General features: G+C 39.1%; 1 protein-coding gene across 2 annotated transcripts in view; it reads left to right on the top strand.

The window, feature by feature from the left end:
- Positions 1 to 25,155, top strand: part of ELP2 (elongator acetyltransferase complex subunit 2) — a 55,484-nt gene that overhangs the window by 27,769 nt on the left and 2,560 nt on the right. For both annotated transcript variants that reach the window (XM_005696971.3, XM_013974247.2), the window contains exons 12-20: positions 2,780 to 2,929; positions 5,580 to 5,768; positions 8,733 to 8,802; positions 9,326 to 9,421; positions 9,564 to 9,621; positions 10,209 to 10,281; positions 19,246 to 19,438; positions 23,061 to 23,182; positions 24,831 to 24,964. In XM_005696971.3, coding sequence (XP_005697028.1) covers positions 2,780 to 2,929; positions 5,580 to 5,768; positions 8,733 to 8,802; positions 9,326 to 9,421; positions 9,564 to 9,621; positions 10,209 to 10,281; positions 19,246 to 19,438; positions 23,061 to 23,182; positions 24,831 to 24,964 — 1,085 coding nt within the window. The remainder of the gene's footprint in view (positions 1 to 2,779; positions 2,930 to 5,579; positions 5,769 to 8,732; positions 8,803 to 9,325; positions 9,422 to 9,563; positions 9,622 to 10,208; positions 10,282 to 19,245; positions 19,439 to 23,060; positions 23,183 to 24,830; positions 24,965 to 25,155) is intronic.

The raw sequence follows: 25,155 nt of genomic DNA, 5'->3' as shown, positions 1-25,155 counted from the left end.
CATCATGAGAAATATCCATAATTACTGGGAGAAATATCAGTAATTTTCAGATATGCAGATGACACCACCCTTATGGCAGAAAGTGAAGAAGAACTAAAGAGCCTCTTGATGAAAGTGAAAGAGAAGAGTGAAAAAGTTGGCTTGAAACTCAGCACTCAGAAAACTAAGATCATGGCATCAGGTCCCATCTTTTCATGGCAAATAGATGGGGCAACAGTGTAAACAGTGAGAGACTTTATTTTGGGAGGCTCCAAAATCACTGCAGATGGTGACTGCAGCCATGAAAGTAAAAGACGCTTGCTCCTTGGAAGAAAAGTTATGACCAACCTAGACAGCTTATTAAAAAGCAGACGTTACTTTGCCGACTAAGGTCCAACTAGTCAAGGCTATGGTTTTTCCAGTAGTCATGTATGGATGTGAGAGTTGGACTATAAAGAAAGCTGAGTGCCGAAGAATTAATGCTTTTGAACTGTGGTGTTGGGGAAGACTCTTGAGAGTCCTTTGGACTGCAAGGAGATCCAACCAGTCCATCTTAAAGGAAATCAGTCCTGCATATTCATTGGAAGGACTGATGCTTAAGCTGAAACTCCAATACTTTGGCCATACTGATGTGAAGAACATTTGAAAAGACCCTGATGCTGGGAAAGATTGAGAGCAGGAGGAGAAGGCGACAACAGAGGATGAGATGGTTGGATGGCATCATCAACTCAATGGACGTGAGTTTGAGTAAGCTTCGGGAGTTGATGATGGACCGGGAGGCCTGGTGTGCTGCAGTCCGTGGGGTCGCAGAGTCAGACACGACTGAGCAACTGAACTGAACTTTACTGAGAGGGATTTATATGATGCTAAAATGGGTTAATACTTGTACAGTGTGAAAAGCAGGGCCTGACACATACTTGATACTGTATATTCTAAATAAATAGATGAAAGAAGTCAGAACCTTTGAGCAGAATTGAGTCAGAGTTTGAATGTGCATCTAATGGCTTCCCTTACAAAGGAAAAATTCATGTATCCTGAGTGGTGCAATTGGTTAGTGCATGGTACTTATTTAGGTACAGATTCATGAATTTGCTTGACCTTTAGTTTGTGAGCTTTGTAATAGTTGTGTCATAGAAGGATTTGAATTCTCAGTACATGCAGTGATTCACTTTTCCCCTTTGTATCTGCCATTTGGAGTTGACCTTTAAGATTGTTTTTACTATTATATGAACCAGGGAATCATTATCTATGACACTTTCCAATAAGACTTTTTTAGGATAAATTTAATTTTGTTCCTAAGAGCTTCTTTGAGCCATATTTTATCTGGTCTTTGAGGGCCTTCATAAGAAAAAGCATTAGATGAGTAGGGAGGAACTCTACTACTCAAACCAGAGGACAGAATTTCACTGTAGTTTTGCTTAAAACTTGATTTCAGATTTATAATAGTTTACCAAATATTTAGAGTATTTCTTTAATAGACTTTATTTATTAGAAAAATTTTATATTTACAGGAAAAATTGAGCAGAAAATAGAGTTCCCATTTACCCCTGCCACCCAAGTATGCATAGCTGCCTCCACTCTCCGCATCCCACACACATTTGTTACAATCAAGGGCAATTTCTAAAAACAAATGCTGCCCTTCAGAGCTGTGTTGATAGTCAACAGTGCTGTACTTTTTTCTGAATCTTTTGGAAACTCTCATTAGTGCTAACTTTAGAGTCAATTTTTATATCACAGAAGAAATGAACAGCATTTCTTTGTTCTAGCCTGTTTATGTTTTTGGCCAGAAAATAAAATGGCTTAACCGCATTCATCAGCATTGGCTTTGAATGACCTTTTAGCTATTTATATAAATTTAATTTTTCTCTAAAGTTCAAGTTTTATACCACTTGAGTTGTTCCAAAAGATGCTCTGTGGACATTTTCTATATTTCCTTTCATTATCGGAGAAGGCAATTGCACCCCACTCCAGTACTCTTGCCTGGAAAATCCCATGGATGGAGGAGCCTGGTAGGCTGCAGTCCATGGGGTTGCAAAGAGATGGACACAACTGAGCAACTTCACTTTTCACTTTCATGCACTGGAGAAGGAAATGGTAACCCACTCCAGTGTTTTTGCCTGGAGAATCCCAGGGACGGGGAAGCCTGATAGGCTGCCATCTATGAGGTTGCACAGAGCTGGACACGACTGAAGCGACTTAGCAGCAGCAGCATTTCAGTATTTATTTCCTGGTTACTGGTGCTGGCTCCCTCAGGAGGTAGACTAACTAGGTTTGATTTAACCTCTGTCCTCTACACCTGCAGCTTTCTACTTAACAAAGAGAGTTGGTCATCTACAGACTCGTGTTACCCAGTACTCTTTATTATTTAGTTTGACAATTAAATGGTTGTATATTACTGATACCTAGTATGTGCCAGTGTTGTATAAATATAGATTCATCTGACTATCATAATGACTGTAGGAGCTAGGTAGCTCTTTTACAGTAGAGTTAATTGAGGCACAGAACGATTGGGTAATGTCTAGGTTCCAGGAAGCATTCACAAATGGCAAATGGAGGGGACTTCCCCAAGGAAACTGCTTTGAAGGACATAACACATATTTGAATGTTTAAGTTCTAATCTACTTGACTGAAAAACAGATCCTGTGGCTGTGAATTTCCATCTTTTTTACTTAACTTTTCACCTTGTTTGGGAGTCACGGTCTTTCCCATATCAGACCTGAGGGCTGAAGGCATTATCAGACTTAATTTTGAATGAAAATACATTGATTATTTTGATGTATCATGAACACTTTTGTTGCAGAAAGAGTGGACTCCAGAGATTGTTATTTCAGGACACTTTGATGGTGTCCAAGACCTAACGTGGGATCCAGAAGGAGAATTTATCATCACTGTTGGTACTGACCAGACAACTCGACTTTTTGCTCCTTGGAAGAGAAAAGACCAGTCACAGGTAAAACATCTTCCTTCTTGACGGATCCATTTGAAAAGAATATCCCTGAGCTCATGAAGAGAAGGGCAGCAACATTAGCCATTAGGGAAATGCAAATTAAAATGATGAGATGCCACTGTACACCCTCTGGGGTATCTGAGGTATAAAATACTGACAGTGGCAAGTGGTAGTAGGTTGCAGAGAGACCGGAACTTTCATACATTGCCAGTGGGAATGCAAAATGATATAGCTACCCTGTAAAATAGGTTTCTTAAAAACTGAAGCATTCCAAAGAAGACATGCAGATGACCAGTAGATGTGTGAACAGATGCTCAACACTAACCATCAGGGAACTGCAAATCAGAACCACAATGAGGTACTCTCTTTCATCTCTCAGAGTGGCTGTGATCAAATAGAAAACAAACAGTGAATAGTGGCAAGGATGTGGAGAAAAGGAGCCCTCCTGCCCTGTTGGTAGGATTGTAAATTGTAGCAGTGCTATGGAAAATGGAGTGGAGGTTCCTCAAAAAATTAAAAATAGAACTACCCCATGATCTAGGAATTTCATTTCTGGGTATTTAAAGAAAACAATACTAATTTGAAAAGATACATCCACTCCCATGTTTATTGAAGCATTATTTATAGTACATGTGTTTATTTAATGTAATTATTGTAAATAATTACATTATTAACAATAGCCAAGATATGGAAGCAGCTAAGTATCTATTGATAGATAAAGAAGACATGGTATACATACAATGGAATATTAGCCATTAAAAAATGAAGTCTTAAATATGTATATAACTGAGTCACTTTGCTGTATAGCAGAAATTAACACAACCTTTTAAATTAACTTTACTTCAGTGAAATTAAAAAGTAAAAAAAAATTTTTAAGAGGAAACTAAAGTCTTGTCATTTATAATAAAATAGATGAATCTAGAGGATACTGTGCTAGTTGATACAAGTTAGATGGAGAAAGACAATGTGATGTATACGTGTAATCTAAAAAACAAACGAGCAGACAGTGAAAACAAACTTATACAAAGAATAAGTGGGTGTTTTCCAGAGGTGTGAAGCTGGGAGAAATAGGTGGAGGGATTAAAAGGCACAAACTTTCAGTTATAAATAAGTCACAGGGGTATGATACAGAGCATAAGGAATATATGGTCAATAGTGTTTTAACAACTTCATATGAGGACAGGTGGGTGGTTACTAGATTTATTATGGTGACTGTTTTGTAATGTATTTAAATGTCAAATCACTATGTTGTACACTGTGTTGAAACTAACATTATATATTTCAACTGTATTTCAGTAAAAAATTTAAGCACACATGTATTCTTTCTAATTCAAACAATTAAAATGTTAGTTGCCAAAATGTGTTTACTTTAGTTCCACAAAAAAGTTCTCTTTTACCTTGTAATTTTAGTTTTAATTCATTAGGAAACACTGTCAGATCTGCAGTAAAAGCTAATTTCTAATATCATATAGTGTCACTTAATAGTGAGCCCAGCTTTTGTTGAAGAAACTTTTCAGTCTTGGCCCTAAACTTTCAAAAACCACAATAAAACTTTACCACTGATAAATCATTGAACTGTGCTATATACTACCAAGTATACTCAGTTTCTGATAAAAATTCATGAAACTGACTGTGGGTCAGACTGTGAGTGCTAATGAAATTTTGGCATTTCTGCTTTAGCAGCATTTTGGTAGATTAAAATTAATAGAGAACATTGGGAGCACACTATAGTCAAGCAGAAAAGGCAAATGATTTTGGAGTGGTTTTCTGTGACTCTTAGTAATTTGCTACCAATATTACTCAGTTGTTGTTTACTCATGATCCTTTAAAAAAAAAAATCAGTAAATCAGACTTTATCCAAAATGTGAAATTCTACCCTTTGAAAGATGCTGTCAAGAAAATTAAAAGATGAGTCACAAGCTGGGAGGAAATATTTACAAAACACATACCTGATAAAGGATTTTTATCTAGAGTCTATAAAGAGCTTTTTAGAACTCAGTAAAATCAAAAACAATCCAGTAAAAAAGAGGAGGGGGGAAATGGGGCAAAAGGTATTTCTCTGAAGATGATATATTAATGGAAAATAAGAATAGGAAAAGATTTCAGTACCATTAGTCATTAGGGAATGCACATTAAAGCTACAATGAGATACCATTATACCACTATTAGAATGATTAATGTTTAAAGGCTGACTTGCACAAGTGCTGATGAGAGTGTGGGTAGCTGTATCTTTCTTACACTGCTGGTGGGATTGTAAAGTGTATAGGCACTTTGGGAAATAATTTGACAGCTTATTAAAAATTATACAATCATTCATCATACCCACAAGAAGTGTTTACTCAAGAGAAATAGGAACATATATTCATATAGAAACTTGTACATGAAAGTTCATGACTGTTTTCTCAGTAAGAGAGCTGGAAACAACCCAGATATCTGAGTAGGTGAGTAGATCAACAATTTGTGGTATAGCCATACAAAAGGAATACTACTCAGCAAGAAAAAGTATTGAACTGTTTATAACAACATGGATGAATCTGCCTCATGATCACATTTTCATGGCATAATGAATGATTTTATGTCTGATACTTAGTTGAAAAGAATTCAGTTTTTGAAGCATGTGATCTTTTTTTTTTTAATCTTTTTTGGCACCCAGGTGACTTGGCATGAAATTGCAAGGCCTCAGATACATGGATATGACCTTAAATGTTTGGCAATGATCAATAGGTTTCAGTTTGTGTCTGGAGCAGATGAAAAAGTTCTTCGAGTATTTTCTGCACCTCGGAATTTCGTGGAAAATTTTTGTGCCATTACGGGTCAGTCACTGAATCATGTGCTTTGTAATGTGAGTATTCCCCGAAATGTTTTAACTAGATCTCGGCACTTCATACAACATTTTAAAGAAGTTTTACGTAAGGCTGTAAGTGGAGAGTATGGGTAGAAAGGAAGTCAAATCATTTTATCATTGGCTTGATAAATTTTTGCATATACTATACAGGCAGTAATTTAAATATTAGTATAATAAATTTTATAACAGATAAGCCCAAAACACTGTAAAGAATTAAAATATTAAATTAAGCTACAAATACTATGTATATTCACTGTTTGATAACTGTGATAAAACACAATGGGTTATATTTTCAAGGAGATGATCATCTTGATGCAGATTAGGGGTAGGGGGCAATGGAGCTCATGTACTTAAAATTGTTAGATAAAACCAGTTAATTGCTGAATCTTGTGTTGGCTAAGGTAATAGTCATAAAAGGAAGTGTCACTGTAGTAATGAGAAAATGGGGCTTCATTTGAATTTTGAAAGGGGTAAGTTTTTATTAATGTTCATTTTTATCCTCTTTCTACAAAAGATTTGAGCACTTATAAAAATACATAGGTTATAAAAATTACCAAGTAACCAGATTTGAGGGAAGGGAAAGCAAGTAGCCAGGTAGCTGTGTTATGCAGAAATGCATGTCATACAGTCATTTGCAGTCCTTAGAGTTGGGTCACAAATTTGCTTCTGAGCTTGAGAAGGGTAAGTACACTCTTAATAGGCAGAAGGAAGGCGAGAAAGAGAGCAGTGGAGTGAACAGAGCTGCTTGAATGAAAAGTGTTTTCAAAGGAAATGGAGAACTGGGGAAAGGTCTAATGGTAGAGGACCTGGGAGCCAGACATAGTTGAGACTCTGGTACTGACGACGGATCCTGAACAAAGGAAGTGATGAAATGCGCTTTGTGGGGAAGAGTGATGTGGGAACAGGATACCTTTGATCTCAGAGACTTTGAAGGCAGGGATGTCAGCACCAGTCTGGGAGAAAAAAAATCATTTTAAAAGAAATGTCCAGCTGCGCTTCCTGCAGTGTCCCATGGACACCTCTGGCCACAGGCTGTCTTAGTTAGGTAAAGAAGAGGAAAGATCCTGTTACTTAGTTTCTAATGCTAATAGACAGTCATAAGAGGGGCCTGGATTGTGGTCATTAGACTGAGCATGGTGTGGAGGGCTGGTTGGTTTGAGGATCTAACAATTCTAGGCATTGAAATGTGGTGGGATTTCATGAGAAGTTAGTCCCTGGTATTTATTCAGTTCTGTGTCCCAAGATACACGGATCCTGTAGACTGGAAAGCCACTTGCTGCTTTTTATATTTTTTTTCCATATTAAATATTGGGATATGTAGGAATGCCTCTTTTTTTGCTCTTTTCCATGGTGTTTCATTTTCTAGGTTTCTAAAATAAAGCATCCTGTGTCTCAGGTAACCAGTGTTGTTGAGTTTAAATTCCCCTTGCTCATGTTTGTGTTCAGTTCCATCAATACAAAGTTTAGATTTTAAGAAATACTGTTAGCTTATGGACATGTGCCAGTTTTGATGGGTAGAATTTGTTTCACTTGTAATAACTTAATTGATATGCAGCATATAAATGGGTTCAGTTCAGTTCAGTTGCTCAGTCGTGTCCGACTCTTTGCGACCCCATGAATCGCAGCACGCCAGGCCTCCCTGTCCATCACCAACTCCCGGAGTTCACTCAGACTCACGTCCATCCAGTCAGTGATGCCATCCAGCCATCTCATCCTCTGTCGTCCCCTCTCCTCCTGCCCCCAATCCCTCCCAGCATCAAAGTCTTTTCCAGTGAGTCAACTCTTCGCATGAGGTGGCCAAAGTACTGGAGTTTCAGCTTTAGCATCAGTCCTTCCAAAGAAATCCTGGGGCCAATCTCCTTCAGAATGGACTGGTTGGATCTCCTTGCAGTCCAAGGGACGCTCAAGAGTCTTCTCCAACACCACAGTTCAAAAGCATCAATTCTTCGGCGCTCAGCCTTCTTCATAGTCAAACTCTCACATCCATACATGACCACTGGAAAAACCATAGCCTTGACTAGATGGACCTTTGTTGGCAAAGTAGTGTCTCTGCTTTGCAAAATGCTATCTAGGTTGGTCATAACTTTTCTTCCAAGGAGTAAGCGTCTTTTAATTTCATGGCTGCAGTCACCATCAGCAGTGATTTTAGAGCCCCCCAAAATAAAGTCTGACTCTGTTTCCACTGTTTCCCCATCTATATGCCATGAAGTGATGGGACCAGATGCCATGATCTTCATTTTTTGAGTGTTGAGCTTTAAGCCAACTTTTTCACTCTCCACTTTCACTTTCATCAAGAGGCTTTTTAGTTCCTCTTCACTTCTGCCATAAGGGTGGTGTCATCTGCATATCTGAAGTTATCGATATTTCTCCCGGCAATCTTGATTCCAGCTTGTTTCTTCCAGCCCAGCGTTTCTCATGATGTACTCTGCATATAAGTTAAATAAGTATTGCCACTTTAAAGAGTACTCTGTTTAAAAGTTTTAAAATACTCAAAATTTTAAGTATGTTTAATGAAAATACTATGACAGTGGCTTCCTGGGGAACATGTTTGCATGAGCCTCACCAGGGATGTACCCATGAGACTCTCTTGTACATAAAGTTTCAGGCCTTCTGTTTTCAGCCCACTGTTCGCTAGAAGCCATCCCAGCGCTTTCCTTGTCAAACCCTGAAACCCACTGAACTGTGAGGGTTCAGTGAGCTTGTGGATGAGAGGATACCCAATTTTATGGATTGGCTGGGGGCTGGGGCTGGGGTTAGCTGGAGCCTGTCTGCTGGAGAATGAATGCTTGGCATTTCATTTCTTGGTTCAGAAAATGGAAGTCTGGGTAGATAACCCTCAGTGTAAGTGGTCTTTACACTGCTTCTCAGCATTAATGAGCATAGCATTTTTTTTTTCCCACAGTGCCTGAGGTAACATTATCTTTTTAGCATTTAAGACGTGTCTCACATTTTTTATTCCAGCAAGACGGTGATCTTCCAGAAGGAGCTACTGTCCCCGCTTTGGGATTATCCAATAAAGCTGTCTTTCAGGGTAAGACTGAGTTCGTCTCCAGAATTACTGAACCTATAATGGTACTTCCCACCTAGTTACACACTTGTGTAACATGTACCAGTGTTCATTATGGTGATTTCTCTTTTTAGAGATCACAGTACAGGCATCTGTGCTCTCTGTCAGATATTTCATGGTAACTACTCTATGTATCCTTGCACATCCTGAAATAGGTGCTGCTTTTACAAAGTGTACTTCATGGAGCGCTTCCAACCACAGATACTAATGTGGGTTGCCTGAAAAACGCGTTCCATAGTTTATAAAAAGTTTGGGAAATATTTGGTCAAAGGAAAATGAAGGAATTTTTATGAAATTGACCACAGCACATATGGAAAATACCGGAGTAGTGGAAATACCCTTGGCTTTGCAATCACGTGAATACAGCGTTGAATTACCCTCCCTTGAAGTGCCGCCACTTTCTCACTGGTGGCCTTAACATTGGGATGTGTGTAGGACACATAAAGATGGGACCACATTCATGATGTTGATGCTTCTTTTAAACTAGGAGATATGGCTTCTCAGCATTCTGATGAAGAGGAGCTGTTAAATAGTGCTGGTTTCGAGTATCACCAGGTGGCCTTCCAACCCTCCTTACTTACTGGTAAGAAAAGGCAAAAGTATGATTTACTAGAATCATTAGTACACATAGTGTGGTATCTGTCACCGGTGACCTAAATCTGTGCTTCAGAATTCACTTGCATGAAAATAGAAAAATTAACTGCAACACTGTAAATTTATTATAGAACCTCCCACTGAGGACCATCTGCTGCAAAATACTTTGTGGCCTGAAGTTCAAAAACTGTAAGTTAAACTATACTTAGCTGTTTGGTCTGATTCTATCCTAACTTGTGATATTTTTCCCCCCACAATTTGATTTTCTCCTTTGCTTTCCTCTTAGCTACAATCCCCCACCCCCAGATCTAAAGATCTCTTGGTAGCCTTCATAAGGGGTGAGAATCAAACTTTACTTAGATTTTTATAATGCTGTGTATTATAGTTACTAGATTTGTTGGTTTTGATTTTTTAAAGTAGAGAGGCATAGCACCAATTTTTTTTTTAACTATTACTCTTTTTTTTTCCTACAGTGGTTCCCTATTCGAACCTTTCTGTGATTTGTTATTAATATTTATTGTACTGACTGGTTAGGGGTGAAAACTTGTATTTAATTTAGTAGTTTGAATAAGTTATATTATTGCTAGGAAGTTACATTTTTTTCCACTCTCTGCTTTTACCCCAGATACTTCCCTTGACAGAAATGTTTCTTAAAAGAACTGTGTGTTAGCTAGAGAGATTAAAGTTAATCTTTTCACATTAAAAAAATTTTGCAGCATGAGAATAGATACATTTCCTAATACAAGGGTCATCCATTTTCTGTTTTTGAATTTTAGATACGGACATGGCTATGAAATATTTTGTGTTGCTTGTAGCAATTCAAAGACTCTGCTTGCCTCAGCTTGTAAGGTAGGGCATGTTACTTTTCTGTTCTGCTTGGTCACAGGTTATTTAAATCAGGCTCCTGCAAGCTTAGTGATGCAGGCAGAATTCGACATGAAAGGCCACAGGTGCCTGATTTTTCTGAATCTTGCTTTCTCTGCCTCTTTTCCATCTGTCTCTTCAGAAGCTTGCAGTTGCCTTTTAAATCTGTCTCAGCTGCACAGTTTTGTTTTTCAGTACTTGGCTTGAGCCTATTTATGCCCCTACTCAAAAACTATTTAATCAGATATCTGAAAATTAGACCTAAGAATGTGATAAAAATTTTTAGTAATGGGAGTGCTGGAGACACAGGGGAAGGCAAAACCCCGTGTGCGTTCCATCTGACCATTTCTCGAGGCCACTCAGGGTGCTGACCTAATAGGGGAGTCGAGTCCCTTGGCCCATGCCATGGTGAGGCAGGGGGGCGGCCAGGGCAGCGAGCTACCAGTAGGTGGCGCTGCAGAATTGTGCACTTGAGACAGTGGCCTGGGGGAATGGTCTTGAACTTGCTCTTCAGTGTTTATATCCTGTGGAGGATAATGTGAAGGATCTGAGACCCACGCATTCCTCTGAATTTCCTCAAATTATCTACTTGTTTTAAACAAGAAAATACATTTATTTACTTGTTTTAAGCATGATGGTAAGAGCTGCCCACCTGGATGGCCACCTTTGGGTTTCTTTGTTTTGGGGTTTTTTCTGTGTGTTTGTTTTTTGTCCGTGCTCTTGCTGTGACTTCTTTGTATTTGCCTGTGTTGAGTTGAGGGTCACCCTAAGAAATAATGTCATGCTCCTTTTCCCCCACCTCTCTTTGTTTATTGGCCTCTTTGTGAGGGTGGTCCTGAGAGTTTTCTTTCTGTTAATACAGATGCCTTTGGGTAGAATAGGGCATAATAGCAATAACAACTGTGCTTCTATTGAGCAAACTTTTTTGTGTCTTAGAGCACTGTTAATCATATATTTTCTCCTTTTCAAGTTGGCTCACTTGTAACAAGCATGGGCATTTCTCTTTTAAGCTAACATTCTGTAGCTGTTTTATTTAGGTGTCATGAGTGTACTGAAGGAGAAGAGGGCAGTAGAGGATGAGATGGTTAGATAGCATCACCGACTCAGTAGACACGAACTTGAGCAAACTCCAGGGAATTGTGGAGGACAGGGAAGCCTGGTATGCTGCAGTCCATGGGGTGGCAAAGAGTCCAACACAACCTAGCAACTGAATGGCAACAAAGTGTACTATAAATTGAACATTGGACACTTTGATAAATTTTGACATATACCTGTGAAATCATCACTACAATCATAATGAAGATACCATCCACCCCCAGTCCTGTGCTGTGCTGTGCTTAGTCACTCAGTTGTGTCCGACTCTTTGCAATCCCATGGGCCGTAGCCCGCCAGGCTCCTCTGCCCACAGGGATTCTCCAGGCAGGAGTACTGGCGTGGGTTGCCATTCCCTTCTCCAGGGTATCTTCCCAACCCAGGGATCAAACTCAGGTCTCCAGTTTTGCAAGGAGATTCTTTACCATCTGAGTCACCAGGGAAGCCCGCCCCTATCCCTAGTAAACCACGAATCTGTTTTTTAACATGATTCAGTTCAGTTCAGTCGCTCAGTCATATCCGACTCGTTGCGACCCCATGAATTGCAGCACATCAGGCCTCCCTGTCCATCACCAACTCCCGGAGTTCACTCAGACTCATGTCCATCCAGTCAGTGATGCCATCCAGCCATCTCATCCTCTGTCGTCCCCTTCTCCTTCTGCCCCCAATCCCTCCCAGCATCAGAGTCTTTTCCAATAAGTCAACTCTTTGCATGAGGTGGCCAAAGTACTGGAGTTTCAGCTTTAGCATCATTCCTTCCAAAGAAATCCCGGGGCCGATCTCCTTCAGAATGGACTGGTTGGATCTCCTTGCAGTGCAAGGGACTCTCAAGAGTCTTCTCCAACAAAACAGTTCAAAAGCATCAGCTCTTCAGCGCTCAGCCTTCTTCACAGTCCAACTCTCACATCCATACATGGAAAACCATAGCCTTGACTAGACAGACCTTAGTCAGCAAAGTAATGTCTCTGCTTTTCAATATGCTATCTAGGTTGGTCATAACTTTTCTTCCAAGAAGTAAGCGTCTTTTAATTTCATGGCTGCAATCATCACTTGCAGTGATTTTGGAGCCCCCCAAAATAAAGTCTGACACTGTTTCCACTGTTTCCCCATCTATTTGCCATGAAGTGATGGGGCCAGATGCCATGATCTTCGTTTTCTGAATGTTGAGCTTTAAGCCAACTTTTTCACTCTCCTCTTTCACTTTCATCAAGAGGCTTTTTAGTTCCTCTTCACTTTCTGCCATAAGGGTGGTGTCATCTGCATATCTGAGGTTATTGATATTCTCCCAGCAATCTTGATTCCAGCTTGTGTTTCTTCCAATCCAGCGTTTCTCATGATGTACTCTGTCCACTGGAGAAGGGAATGGCAAACCACTTCAGTATTCTTAATAATAGGATACTGAACGAGGAACTCCTCAGGTCAGTAGGTGCCCAATATGCTACTGGAGATCAGTGGAGAAAGATGGAACCAAAGCAAAAACAATACCCAGCTGTGGATGTGACTGGTGATAGAAGCAAGGTCTGATGCTGTAAAGAGCAATATCGCATAGGAACCTGGAATGTCAGGTCCATGAGTCAAGGCAAATTGGAAGTGGTCAAACAAGAGATGGCAAGGATGAACGTCGACATACTAGGAATCAGCGAACTAAAATGGACTGGAATGGGTGAATTTAATTCAGATGACCATTATATCTACTACTGCGGGCAGGAATCCCTCAGAAGAAATGAAGTAGCCATCGTGGTCAACAAAAGAGTCCGAAATGCAGTACTTGGATGCAATCTCAAAAACGACAGAATGATCTCTGTTCGTTCCAAGTCTATGCCCCAACCAGTAATGCTGAAGAAGCTGAAGTTGAATGATTCTATGAAGACCTATAAGACCTTGTAGAACTAACACTCAAAAAAGATGTCCTCTTCATTATAGGGGACTGGAATGCAAAAGAAGGAAGTCAAGAAACATCTGGAGTAACAGGCAAATTTGGCCTTGGAATGCGGAATGAAGCAGGGCAAAGACTAATAGAGTTTTGCCAAGAAAATGCAGTGGTCATAGCAAACACCCTCTTCCAACAACACAAGAGAAGACTCTACACATGGACATCACCAGATGGTCAACACCGAAATCAGATTGATTATATTCTTTGCAGCCAAAGATGGAGAAGCTCTATATAGTCAACAAAAACAATACCAGGAGCTGACTGTGGCTCAGATCATGAACTCCTTATTGCCAAATTCAGACTTAAATTGAAGAAAGTAGGGAAAACCACTAGACCATTCAGCTATGACCTAAATCAAATCCTTTATGATTATACAGTGGAATGAGAAATAGATTTAAGGGCCTAGATCTGATAGATAGAGTGCCTGATGAACTATGGAATGAGGTTCGTGACATTGTACAGGAGATATCCCTGTACAATCTCAATCAAGACCATCCCCATGGAAAAGAAATGCCAAAAAGCAAAATGGCTGTCTGGGGAGGCCTTACAAATAGCTGTGAAAAGAAGAGAAGAGAAAAGCAAAGGAGAAAAGGAAAGATATAAGCATCTGAATGCAGAGTTCCAAAGAATAGCAAGAAGAGATAAAAAAGCCTTCAGCGATCAATGCAAAGAAATAGAGGAAAACAACAGATTGGGAAAGACTAGAGATCTCTTCAAGAAAATTAAAGATACCAAGGGAACATTTCATGCAAAGATGGGCTCGATAAAGGACAGAAATGGTATGGACCTAACAGAAGCAGAAGATATTAAGAAGAAGTAGCAAGCATACACAGAAGAACTGTACAAAAAAGATCTTCACAACCCGGAAAATCATGATGGTATGATCACTCATCTAGAGCCAGACATCCTGGAATGTGTAGTCAAGTGGGCCTTAGAGAGCATCACTACAAACAAAGCTAGTGGAGGCGATGGAATTCCAGTTGAGCTATTTCAAATCCTGAAAGATGATGCTGTGAAAGTGCTGCACTCAGTATGCCAGCAAATTTGGAAAACTCAGCAGTGGCCACAGGACTGGAAAAGGTCAGTTTTCATTCCAATCCCGAAGAAAGGCAATGCCAAAGAATGCTCCAACTACCGCACAGTTGCACTCGTCTCACATGCTAGTAAAGTAATGCTCAAAATTCTCCAAGCCAGGCTTCAGCAATACGTGAACCGTGAACTTCCTGATGTTCAAGCTGGTTTTAGAAAAGGCAGAGGAACCAGAGATCAAATTGCCAACATCTTCTGGATCATGGAAAAGGCAATAGAGTTCCAGAAAAACATCTATTTCTGCTTTATTGACTATGCCAAAGCCTTTGACTGTGTGGATCACAATAAACTGTGGAAATTCTGAGAGAGATGGGAGTACCAGACCACCTGGCCTGCCTCTTGAGAAATCTGTGTGCAGGTCAGAAAGCAACAGTTAGAACTGGACATGGAACAACAGACTGGTTCCAAATAGGAAAAGGAGTGTGTCAAGGCTGTATATTGTCACCCTGCTTATTTAACATGATAGAGTAGTTTATATTTTCTAAATTTCTAAATTTTTCTATAAATATAACTGTAGTTTGTACTCTTTTTTTGTGTAGCTTCTTTCATTTATCATAATTTGAGATTCATCCATTTTGTTGCATGTATCAATTAATTGTTCATGTTTTTATTTCTGAATTGTTTTCTCTTTTACATATGTATTACAATTTGTTGATCCATTCACTTAATGGACATTTAGGTGATTTCCATTTTGGGACTTTTACCAGTAAAGCTGTTATAAACATTTGTGTACAAGTCTTTGCATAGAATATGCTTTCATGTCTCTTGAGCAAATACATATGAGTAGAATTGCTGAGTGTATGGTAGATACATGTTAAAATTTTTAAGAAGCTGACAAACTGTTTTCCAAAGTGGTTGTACCGCTTTACAGTCCCACTGGCAACGTGTGAGAGTTTCAGTTGCTCCACACCTTCACTAGTACATGATATTGTCATGTTTTTAATTTTTACCGTTCTGATACTTTTGTAATACCTAACTGTACCTGTAATTTACATTTCCCTTATGATTAATAATATTGAGTATTTCTTCGTGTGCTAGTTTTCCATCTGTGTATTTTCTTTGATGAAGTATATATTCAGATCTTTTGCCCAGTTCTTCATTGTATTGTTTTCTTATTACTGAATTTTGAAAAGTTCTTTATATACACTGGATACTCCTTTATCAGATATTTGCTATGTAGATAATTTTCCACAGCGTCTTTTCTTTTTCTTGGCAGTGTTTTTTCAGAGGGCCGAAGTTTATGTTTTGGTGAGGTCTAAGTTATCACTTTTGTTCTCTGTTGTTTGTGCTGCTTGTGTAGAATCTAAGTAATCTTTGCCTGACTCAAATATCTTTTGCATTATTAAGCATGTTTGCTGTGCATTATGACGAACTCTTTATCAGGCTGCAAAATCTCCCTATAGTTCCTAGTTTGCAGAGTTTTTATCACGAATGGATGTTCAGTTCAGTTCAGTTCAGTCGCTCAGTCGTGTCCGACTCTTTGCGACCCCATAATGGATGTTAGATTTTGTCAAATTTTTTTCTTTGTTGGCATCTCATATGTTTTTCCCTTTTATTAATATGAAGAGTTACATTGAATGATTTTTTCAAATGATGAATGAGCTTTGCATTCCTGCTCATGATATATATGTATATAAATTTTAAAAAATTATTCTTTTTATTGAGGTGTAACTGACATGTATAACATTGTATTAGTTTAAGGTGTACAGCATAATGATTTGGCGTTTGTTTATATGGGGAAGTCATCCCCGCAGTAAGTCTAGCTAACACTCATCATCATACATAGTTAGAAGACCAAGTTTTTTCTTGTGCTGAGGACGTTTAAGATCTCAGCAGCTTTCAAATATGCAGTTCAGTACTGATGATAATTGCTGTGCTACAGATTACGTCCCCCTGACTTAGTTATCTGTAGCTGGACGTTTGTACCTTTTGACTCTTCACCCATTTCACCCAGCCCTCAATCCTGGCTTCTGGATAGGTGTTAGTGCTGTTAAGGTTTTCCTCTAAGCATTGCTTTTGAGGCATTCTGCAAATTTTGGTATGTTGTGTTTTCATTTTCATTCAGTTAAAAATACTTTCTAATTTCTTTCACCTTTTATTTTTTAACTATAGGTTATTTTGAAATATATTAGTTTCCATATACTGAGTATTTTTAAGGTCTTTCTGTTACTGATTTCTAATTTAATTTTGTTCAAAAAGTATAGTATAGCTTCAATCATTTGAAATTTAATCTTGGTAAATTTCCATGTTCCCTTGAAGAAGGTAGATTCTGTTTCTGTTGGGTGGAGTGTTCTGAAAAATATGACTTATATTGGTTGATAGTATTACCGTCTTTGCTCTTTTTGTTCTGTTGTGTGTGGCATTTTGAAATCTCTGACGACAGTTGTGAACTTGCCCTTTAATCTTTGTAGTGCGTTCAGTTTGTACTCTGTGTTTTGAAGCTCTGTTGTTAGATCCTAAGCATTTATGATCATTATGTTCTCTTGATTAAATGATTAGTTTATTATTATGAAATGAAACTCTTTATTTCTGATAATAGTTTGTGCTCTGAAATCCACTCTGATGTTAATATAGCCACTCCAGCTTTCTTTCTTTTTTTTGGCCACACTTCGAGGCTTGCACTGTCTTAGTTCCCTGACCAGGGATTGAACCCATGCCTCCTGCAGTGAAAGCATGGAGTCCTTACCACTGAGTAGTGCTTGAATTATGTGTCTTTTTCATCATTTTACTTTTAAGTTGTTTGTTAACTTTTATCTCAAGTGGATTTCTTGGAGGCAGCATAGAGTTGGATCTTTTTCTTGTCCTGATAATCTTTCATTTTAATAGGGGTGTTTATTAGACTGTTTGAATTTAATGTAATCATTGATACGGTAGATTTACTTTATCTTGCCATTTGTTTTCTGTTTAATCCATCTGTTCTTTGATCCATTTTACTTATTTTTGGTGAAGTAATTGCTTTTTATAATTCTGTTTCATTTCTTTTGCTTAGCAGATATAACTCTTTGTTGTGTTATTTTATTGGTTGTTTCACATTTTATAGTATGTGTCTTTAACTTACCACAGTTTAGCATCAAGTAATAGTGCACTGTTCATGAGAAAATAAGTATATTTTCATTTCCCCCTATTTTGTGGCATTGTTTTTGTACATTTTGCTTCTTTACAGAAATCCCATGATACTATTATTTTTGCTTTAATAATCAATTATCCCTAAAGAGATTTAAATAATAAAAAAGTTTTTCCAACAGGTATAATTTTCCTTCTGCCTGCAGGATATTCCCTAGCATTTTTTGTAATGTAGTTCTGCTGGTTAGGATTTTTTTTTGAGTTTTTGCTTGTCCGGAAAATATATATGTCTCCTTCATTTTGGTAGGTAAAGAATTGTTTGTTTTCCCTTCTGTACTTTAAAAACGTTGCTTTATTTCTTCTGACCTGCATTGCTTTGATGAGAAGCCGAGTGTAATTTTCCTTTGTTGCTCAGTAATGGGCTTTTCCTCTCCATGTGCAGTTTCTTGTTTATCCCTGGTTTTAAACAATCTGACTATTGTGGGTGTAATTTTCTTTGTGTTTCTTGTGCTTGAGTTTTATTGAACTTATTGGATCCTTCAGTTTATTGTTTTCATCAAATTTGAGGGCCATTAGCTTTTTAAGTATTTTTTCTTTTCATCCTTTTGCAGACCATATTTGGCTGCTTGATGTTGTCATAGGGTTCAGTGATGGTCTTTTGTTTTTTAATTTTTTCTACTCTATGATTCTTTTTGTCCCTTGGGGTAACTGTTCTTTGTTGCCAGACATTAAGTATTTTGAAGTGCCATTGTTTCACGTATTTCGTTTGATCTTTTAGTTTTTTTCATACAAGATAGTAAATCTGGTCCCTGTCACTTCGTATGGACCAGAAGTGAAAGTCTCTTAACTACTAATTACACAGTTAATGCAGAAATGTATTTTGTAAAAATATAATACATACTTGTAAAATTATGTAAAATGCATACTTGGAAAAATAGTATGGCAGCTCCTCAAAAAATTAAAATAGAACTATACCATATGATCCAGCAATTCTGTTTTTGGGTTTTTATACAAAGAAAATGAAAACATTATTTATATAGATAAACGTACCCTTGTGTTCATTGTAGCTTTATTTGCAATAGACAAGATATGGAAGCAGCCAAAGTGTCCATTGATAAAGGAATGACTAGGAAGGGGTGGTGTGTGTGCACGTGAATGTCAGTATAACTCAGCCATTAAACAAGAGTGAAGTCTTTCCATTTGTGGCACCCTGGATAGACCTGGAGGGTATTATGCTAAGTGAAATAAGTAAATAAGTCAGACAGAGAAAGATAAATACTAAATGATTTCATTTATATGTGGAATCCAAAAAAACAAAGCAAATGGACAAACAAAACAGAAGCAGATTGGTTGATACAGGGAACAGACAGGGTGTTTTCAGGAGGGGTGGAGAGATGATAGAAATAGGGGTATAAGAGGTATAAACTTATAAATAATACACAGTTTCAAAATAAGTCACAGGGATGTGAGGTGCACATAGGGAACACAGTCAATAACAAGGTAAAATATTGTATGTTAATTATAATTTTAAAAATTCTGATTCCACTGCCAGTCTCTTAATTATTCATCATTTCTAATCCCCGTCTGTCTCTTCTCAGGGGTTACACCTGGTTATAGAATTTATAGTATCTTCTGAGAATTTGTGGTTTTTATTTATGCAGATACATGGAGAATACTGTAGAAGCAATGTGTTACTTTGAAAAGTGGTTTTGTTTTATTTTTTCCAGTGTATTTCACTCACATTGCTTTCTTGTTTCATCTCTGTCCTGCAGGCAGCCAAGAAAGAGCATGCTGCCATCATTCTCTGGAACACTGCATCTTGGAAGCAGGTGCAGAATTTAATCTTCCACAGTTTGACTGTCACACAGATGGCCTTCTCTCCTGACGACAAGTTCTTACTAGCTGTTTCCAGAGATCGGACCTGGTCACTGTGGAAGAGGCAGGACACAATCCCACCTGAGTTAGGTAAACGGCTCCTGGCTGGGAAGAGTACTAGTGAGACAGCTATATCCATTTACTCACTTTGAGCAGCTGTTGGGTAAAGTGAAATAACAGGGTGAAGGCTAGAGTCTGGTTACTGGAGTCTTTCAAAGTTTTTGGCACTTGAGGAAGACTTGACCTTCCTTGTAAGGATGATAATGTTTTCAGATATCTTGGTTAAAGAACCGTAAAAATCTGTATGCACAAAATTTAGACTTTGCAGATGGTTACAGAATGCCACCATAAAACCAAATAGATGATATATACTGAGGATTTTATGGGACAGGAATAATAATATACAGTTAAATTACCCACCTGTTTCACACTGATAATTTAGACATCCACTTGGCTTCCTTGGTGGCTCAGATGGTAAAGAATCCACCTGCTATGCAGGAGACCCGAATTCCATCCCTGGGTCAGGAAGATCCCCTGGAGATGGGAATGGCTACCCACTCCAGTAGTGTTTGGAGAATCCCATGAACAGAGCAGCCTGGCAGGCTGCAGACCATGGAGTTGCAAAGCCTTGGACATGACCGAGGAACTAATATTTGTGAATGACACGACCCCTGGGCAAGATGCTAACACACCTACCTGCATTCTACTTTGGACCTGGCATAAAATGAAAAAACACTGAAAAGGAAAAAAGAGTCTCCTTTGTGTACTTACAGCAATAGCCTATTATTCTTCCAGTTTCAGTGAGTGGGTAAAATCTAGAGAGTGGTTAAAGTACTTTTGTGTTGTTTAATCCTGCTGTTAATTTTTTCATTGATTACTACATCAATTTGACTTACGATGTTTTTAGTTCTTTGGGTTTTTTATATTTTAGAGAATATCAAGTACTATGACACATCCTGAGCAGTATATGTTAAAACAGACTGATTTCATTTGCAACCAGTGATTTCCTAATATGTAGCCTTTACTTTTTAAAGTTAAAATGAGGCTAATAACAAGTTATTATAATGTGTTATGTCTTTGTGGATTGTTGATTAATAGATACATTAGTCTTCCCTTGATACACAGCTAGGTCATTTAGGTTTAGTCCCTGTGAGGGCTAGAAGTTAGTTACCCTACACTTAGAATCTTACAAAGGAAAAGATTAAAAAAAAAATTTTTTTTTTTACATTAAGAGTGCATTATTCTTTTTTCCATAGCTTAATACACAGATCTGGCTACTTCCTGAGTAAGTTTAAATTTCTTCAGGCTTCTTCTGTAGGCATCAACTGAACTTTTAGTTAAGTGTCCAGAAGATGTTTTACATCAGTCACTTCAGTTCAGTTCAGTTCAGTCGCTCAGTCGTGTCCAACTCTTTGCGACCCCATGGACTGAAGCATGCTAGGTCTCCCTGTCCACCAACTCCCAGAGTTTACTCATACTCATGTCCATTGAGTTGGTGATGCCATCCAACCATTTCATCCTTTGTCGTCCCCTTCTCATCCTGCCTTCAATCTTTCCCAGCTTCAGGGTCTTTTCCAGTGAGTCAGTTCTTCGCATCAGGTGGCCAAAGTATTGGAGTTTCAGCTTCAGCATCAGTCCTTCCAGTGAATATTCAGGACTGATTTCCTTTAGGATGGACTGGTTGGATCTCCTTGCTGTCCAAGGGACCCTCAAGAGTCCCTTGAATTGATGTTCAAAAGCATCAATTCTTTAGCGCTCAGCTTTCTTTATAGTCCAACTCTCACATCCATACATGATCACTGGAAAAACCATAGCCTTGACTGGACGGACTTTTGTGGGCAAAGTAATGGCTCTGCTTTGCTGTTTAGGTTGGTTATAACTTTTCTTCTAAGGAGTAAGCGTCTTTTAATTTCATGGCTGCAGTCACCATCTGCAGTGATTTTGGAGCCCCCAAAAATAAAGTCCGTCACTGTTTCCCCATCTGTTTGCCATGAAGTGATGGGACCAGATGCCATGATCTTAGTTTTCTGAATGTTGAGTTTTAAGCCAGCTTTTTCACTCGCCTCTTTGACGTTCATCAAGAGGCTTTTTAGTTCTTCTTCACTTTCTGCCATAAGGGTGATATTATCTGCATATCGTGATTGATATTTCTCCCGGCAATCTTGATTCCAGCTTGTGCTTCATCCAGTTCAGCATTTCTCATGATGTACTCTGCATAGAAGTTAAATAAGCAGGGTGACAGTATATAGCCTTGACGTGCTCCTTTCGTGGTTTGGAACAAGTCTGTTGTTCCATATCCAGTTCTAACTGTTGCTTCTTGACCTGCATACGGATTTCTCAGGAGACAGGTCAGGTGGTCTGGTATTCCCATCTCTTTCAGAATTTTCCAGAGTTTGTTGTGGTCCACACAGTCAAAAGCTTTGGCATAGTCAATAAAGCAGAAATAGATGTTTTTCTAGAACTCTCTTGCTTTTTCTGTGATCCAGCAGATGTTGGCAATTTGATCTCTGGTTCCTCTGCCTTTTCTAAATCCAGCTTGAACATCAGGAAGTTCACAGTACACGTATTGCTGAAGACTGGCTTGGAGGATTTTGAGCATTACTTCATTAGCATGTGAGATGAGTGCAATTGTGCGGTAGTTGGAGCATTCTTTGGCATTGCCTGTCTTTGGGATTGGAATGAAAACTGACCTTTTCCAGGCCTGTAGCCACTGCTGAGTTTTCCAAATTTGCTGGCATATTGAGTATAGCACTTTCACAGCATCATCTTTCAGGATTTGAAGTAGCTCAACTGGAATTCCGTCACCTCCACTAGCTTGGTTCGTAGTGATGCTTCCTAAGGCCCACTTGACTTCACATTCCAGGATGTCTGGCTCTAGGTGATCACACCATTGTGATTATCTGGGTCATGAAGATGTTTTTTGTATAGTTCTTCTGTGTATTCTTGCCACCTCTTAGTATCTTCTGCTTCTGTTAGATCCATATCATTTCTGTCCTTTGTTGTGCCCATCTTTGCATGAAAAGGGGTAGCTCTAATTTTCTTAAAGAGATCTCTAGTCTTTCCCATTCTATTGTTTTCCTCTATTTCTTTGCATGATCACTGAGGAAGGCCTTCTTATCTCTCCTTGCTATTCTTTGGAACTCTACATTCAAATGGGTATAGCTTTCCTTTTCTCCTTTGCCTTTAGCTTTGCATCTTTTCACAGCTATTTGTAAGGCCTCCTCAGACAACCATTTTGCCTTTTTGCATTTCTTTTTCTTGGGAATAGTCTTGCTCACTGTCTTCTGTACAATGTCACAAACCTCCATCCATAGTTCTTCAGGCACTCTATCAGATCTAATCCCTTTAATCTATTTGTCACTTCCACTGTATAATCATAAGGGATTTGATTTAGGTCATACCTGAATGGTCTAGTGGTTTTCCCTATTTTCTTCAATTTAACTCTGAATTTGGCATTAAGGAGTTCACATCAGTCACTTGAGAGTGACTAATCAGTATAATATAATTTCCTACTAGAAAAATAATTGTATGCCCATAGTTTTCTGGTGAGGGGTCTGCTCCCTGGCCTTGATCTGTTGCAAAAGACATCCATTTATGTGTATAAATTGATGACTAAATTACATGATTTATATGGCACTTAAACGTAACTTTCTAACAAGGAAAAACCAGGTTTCTCCACTTTGAGAGTAGTGCATAAATGTGTTTCTTTCAGACCCCATCTTCAGCCTGTTTGCCTTCACTAACAAAGTCACTGCTGTGCATAGCAGGATTATTTGGTCTTGTGATTGGAGTCCAGATGGCAAGTATTTCTTCACTGGAAGTCGGGACAGAAAGGTAATTTTTTTTAACTTTGTATTTTTTCAAATGTAATATAATAATATTACAGGTATCTTTGGATTAAAAAAACACACATAATCCTAATTTTCTAATATGGTTTTTAAAAATCAGTTTATATATTCCCTCCTGTGTTTTTCATACGCATACATAGAAAGACTTTTCTTACTTGTTAAATTCTATAAATACATGTCTCTGAAATATCAACTATAGAGGAGACTCTTCAGACTCATTACTAATATCAGATGGCCCCAGTGGGAGAAAAGTAGTAAATGAAATGGGTTAAGACTATCCATACTTTTTTTTTCATACTTGTATGAATTTAAAATTCTGTGAATAGTTGTTACCTTTTCATTCATTGGAGGAGGTGGGGTATGTGAGTGTGTGTGTCCCAAGCTTTGAAAAAAGTCAGGATAAGTGAGCTAGCAGTAGGTTCTTGGCCTTGCCCCTTGCCCTTGTTCTCTGGGAAATGTTTGCCTGGCCCAGTCTTTCCTCTGGTGTTCATGCTCTTTGAAACGTCCACGGGATTGCAAAGAGTTGGACATGACTGAGCGACTAAACAGCAACATGGCAATAGAGAGGTGATTAGGTGGGTGAAGGTGTTGATGGGGTGGGTTGGGGGTTTTGAATGGAAATTTTCATCCCCAATATATCTTTTGTTATTATTTCTTACTATTAAAAATTCTGTGTGTAACTGTGGTTAGAAATAAAAGTTATTTTGAAATGTTTAAAAAAAAAATCCTTTCCTTCCGTGCAGTTCCTGCAGACTAGAGGTCTGAGGCGCCGGAGCATCTCCTTTCCACCCCCGCCCTCTCAGTCCTAGTCGTGGTATTCCTGAGCAGGGGGCTGACACAGCGTGTGCTCAGTGACACACACAAGTGTCAGCCTCTGACACGCCCTCTCCCAGCCCTTCTCTCCTCTCACTGGCCTCCTCGTGTCTTCCCCAGCATTTATCTTCCTACTCTCTCCAAGCTGCTCAGGCAGCAGGTCTGCTTCCGCCCTCCACAGTCAGGCCTGCCAGCAGACGGTCCAGAGTGACTCAGAGAGAGATCAAGGCTGAAACGGACGAAGCACCATCCATCAGGCGGTCTCGGGAATGCCCTTCTGCCTGCCTGGGCAGAGCCTTCTGCTCAGAGTCTCTCTTTGGTCCTGAAGTTGCAGCTCTTGTCTGTTTCACTGCCCTCTCCATTTCTTTGTGGCTGTTCACACCCCTTCGAGGCCTAAGCTTCCAGAAAAGCCTAATTTCTTAGCTTGGTATCATCAGGTTGGGGCCTCCTGAGAGCTGAGCTGGGGTGTAGAGGAAGAGCCAAGGACTTAGTATGGTTCCATACATTTTGAGGTAATTTCTTGGGGGAATGCACAGGCACTCACTGGGTCAGAACTGGTTTCCTGAGTATAAAGAGCAGGCCTCTGGGCAGGGACAGTCGGCTTTGGCCCAGCACACTTGGGTAGTTGAGATCTCAGACTTGTATCTGCTACACGGTGGCTTCTCTGTGATGCTTGCAGTCCTCAGAAGTCCTGGATCACAAATGAAAATGATGAATTAAAATATTTCAGTGTCATCTATGCCACTGAAACTCTAATGCATCACCATTAACAGAAACCTTGCAGAGAGAAAGTGTTACAGAGTTTGATCTGTCTGTGCTAGGTGGTTGTCTGGGGTGAGTGCGACTCCAGCGATGACGCCATCGAGCACAGCATCGGGCCCTGCTCCTCCGTTCTGGACGTGGGTGGAGCTGTGACTGCCGTCAGCGTCTGCCCGGTGCTTAACCTTTCCCAACGGTCAGTCTGTGTGTGGGGGCTTCATCTCATGTTTCTTTAAGAGGACCACTTAGTTTCTCAGTGTGTAGCCCTCTTATGCTTTCATCTGTGGGTACTTTCAGCTTCCAAGTTAACTATTTTTTTAAACTAATGCTTATGTTTCTCATAAGAATTTCTAAATTGATGAGTGGTGAAATAGAGATGGGGAGTGT

Source organism: Capra hircus, chromosome 24 (assembly GCF_001704415.2).
Source record: "Capra hircus breed San Clemente chromosome 24, ASM170441v1, whole genome shotgun sequence".
NCBI lineage: Eukaryota > Metazoa > Chordata > Mammalia > Artiodactyla > Bovidae > Capra > Capra hircus.
The sequence above is the reverse complement of the archived record's forward strand: the minus strand, read 5'-3'. Positions and strand labels throughout refer to the sequence as shown.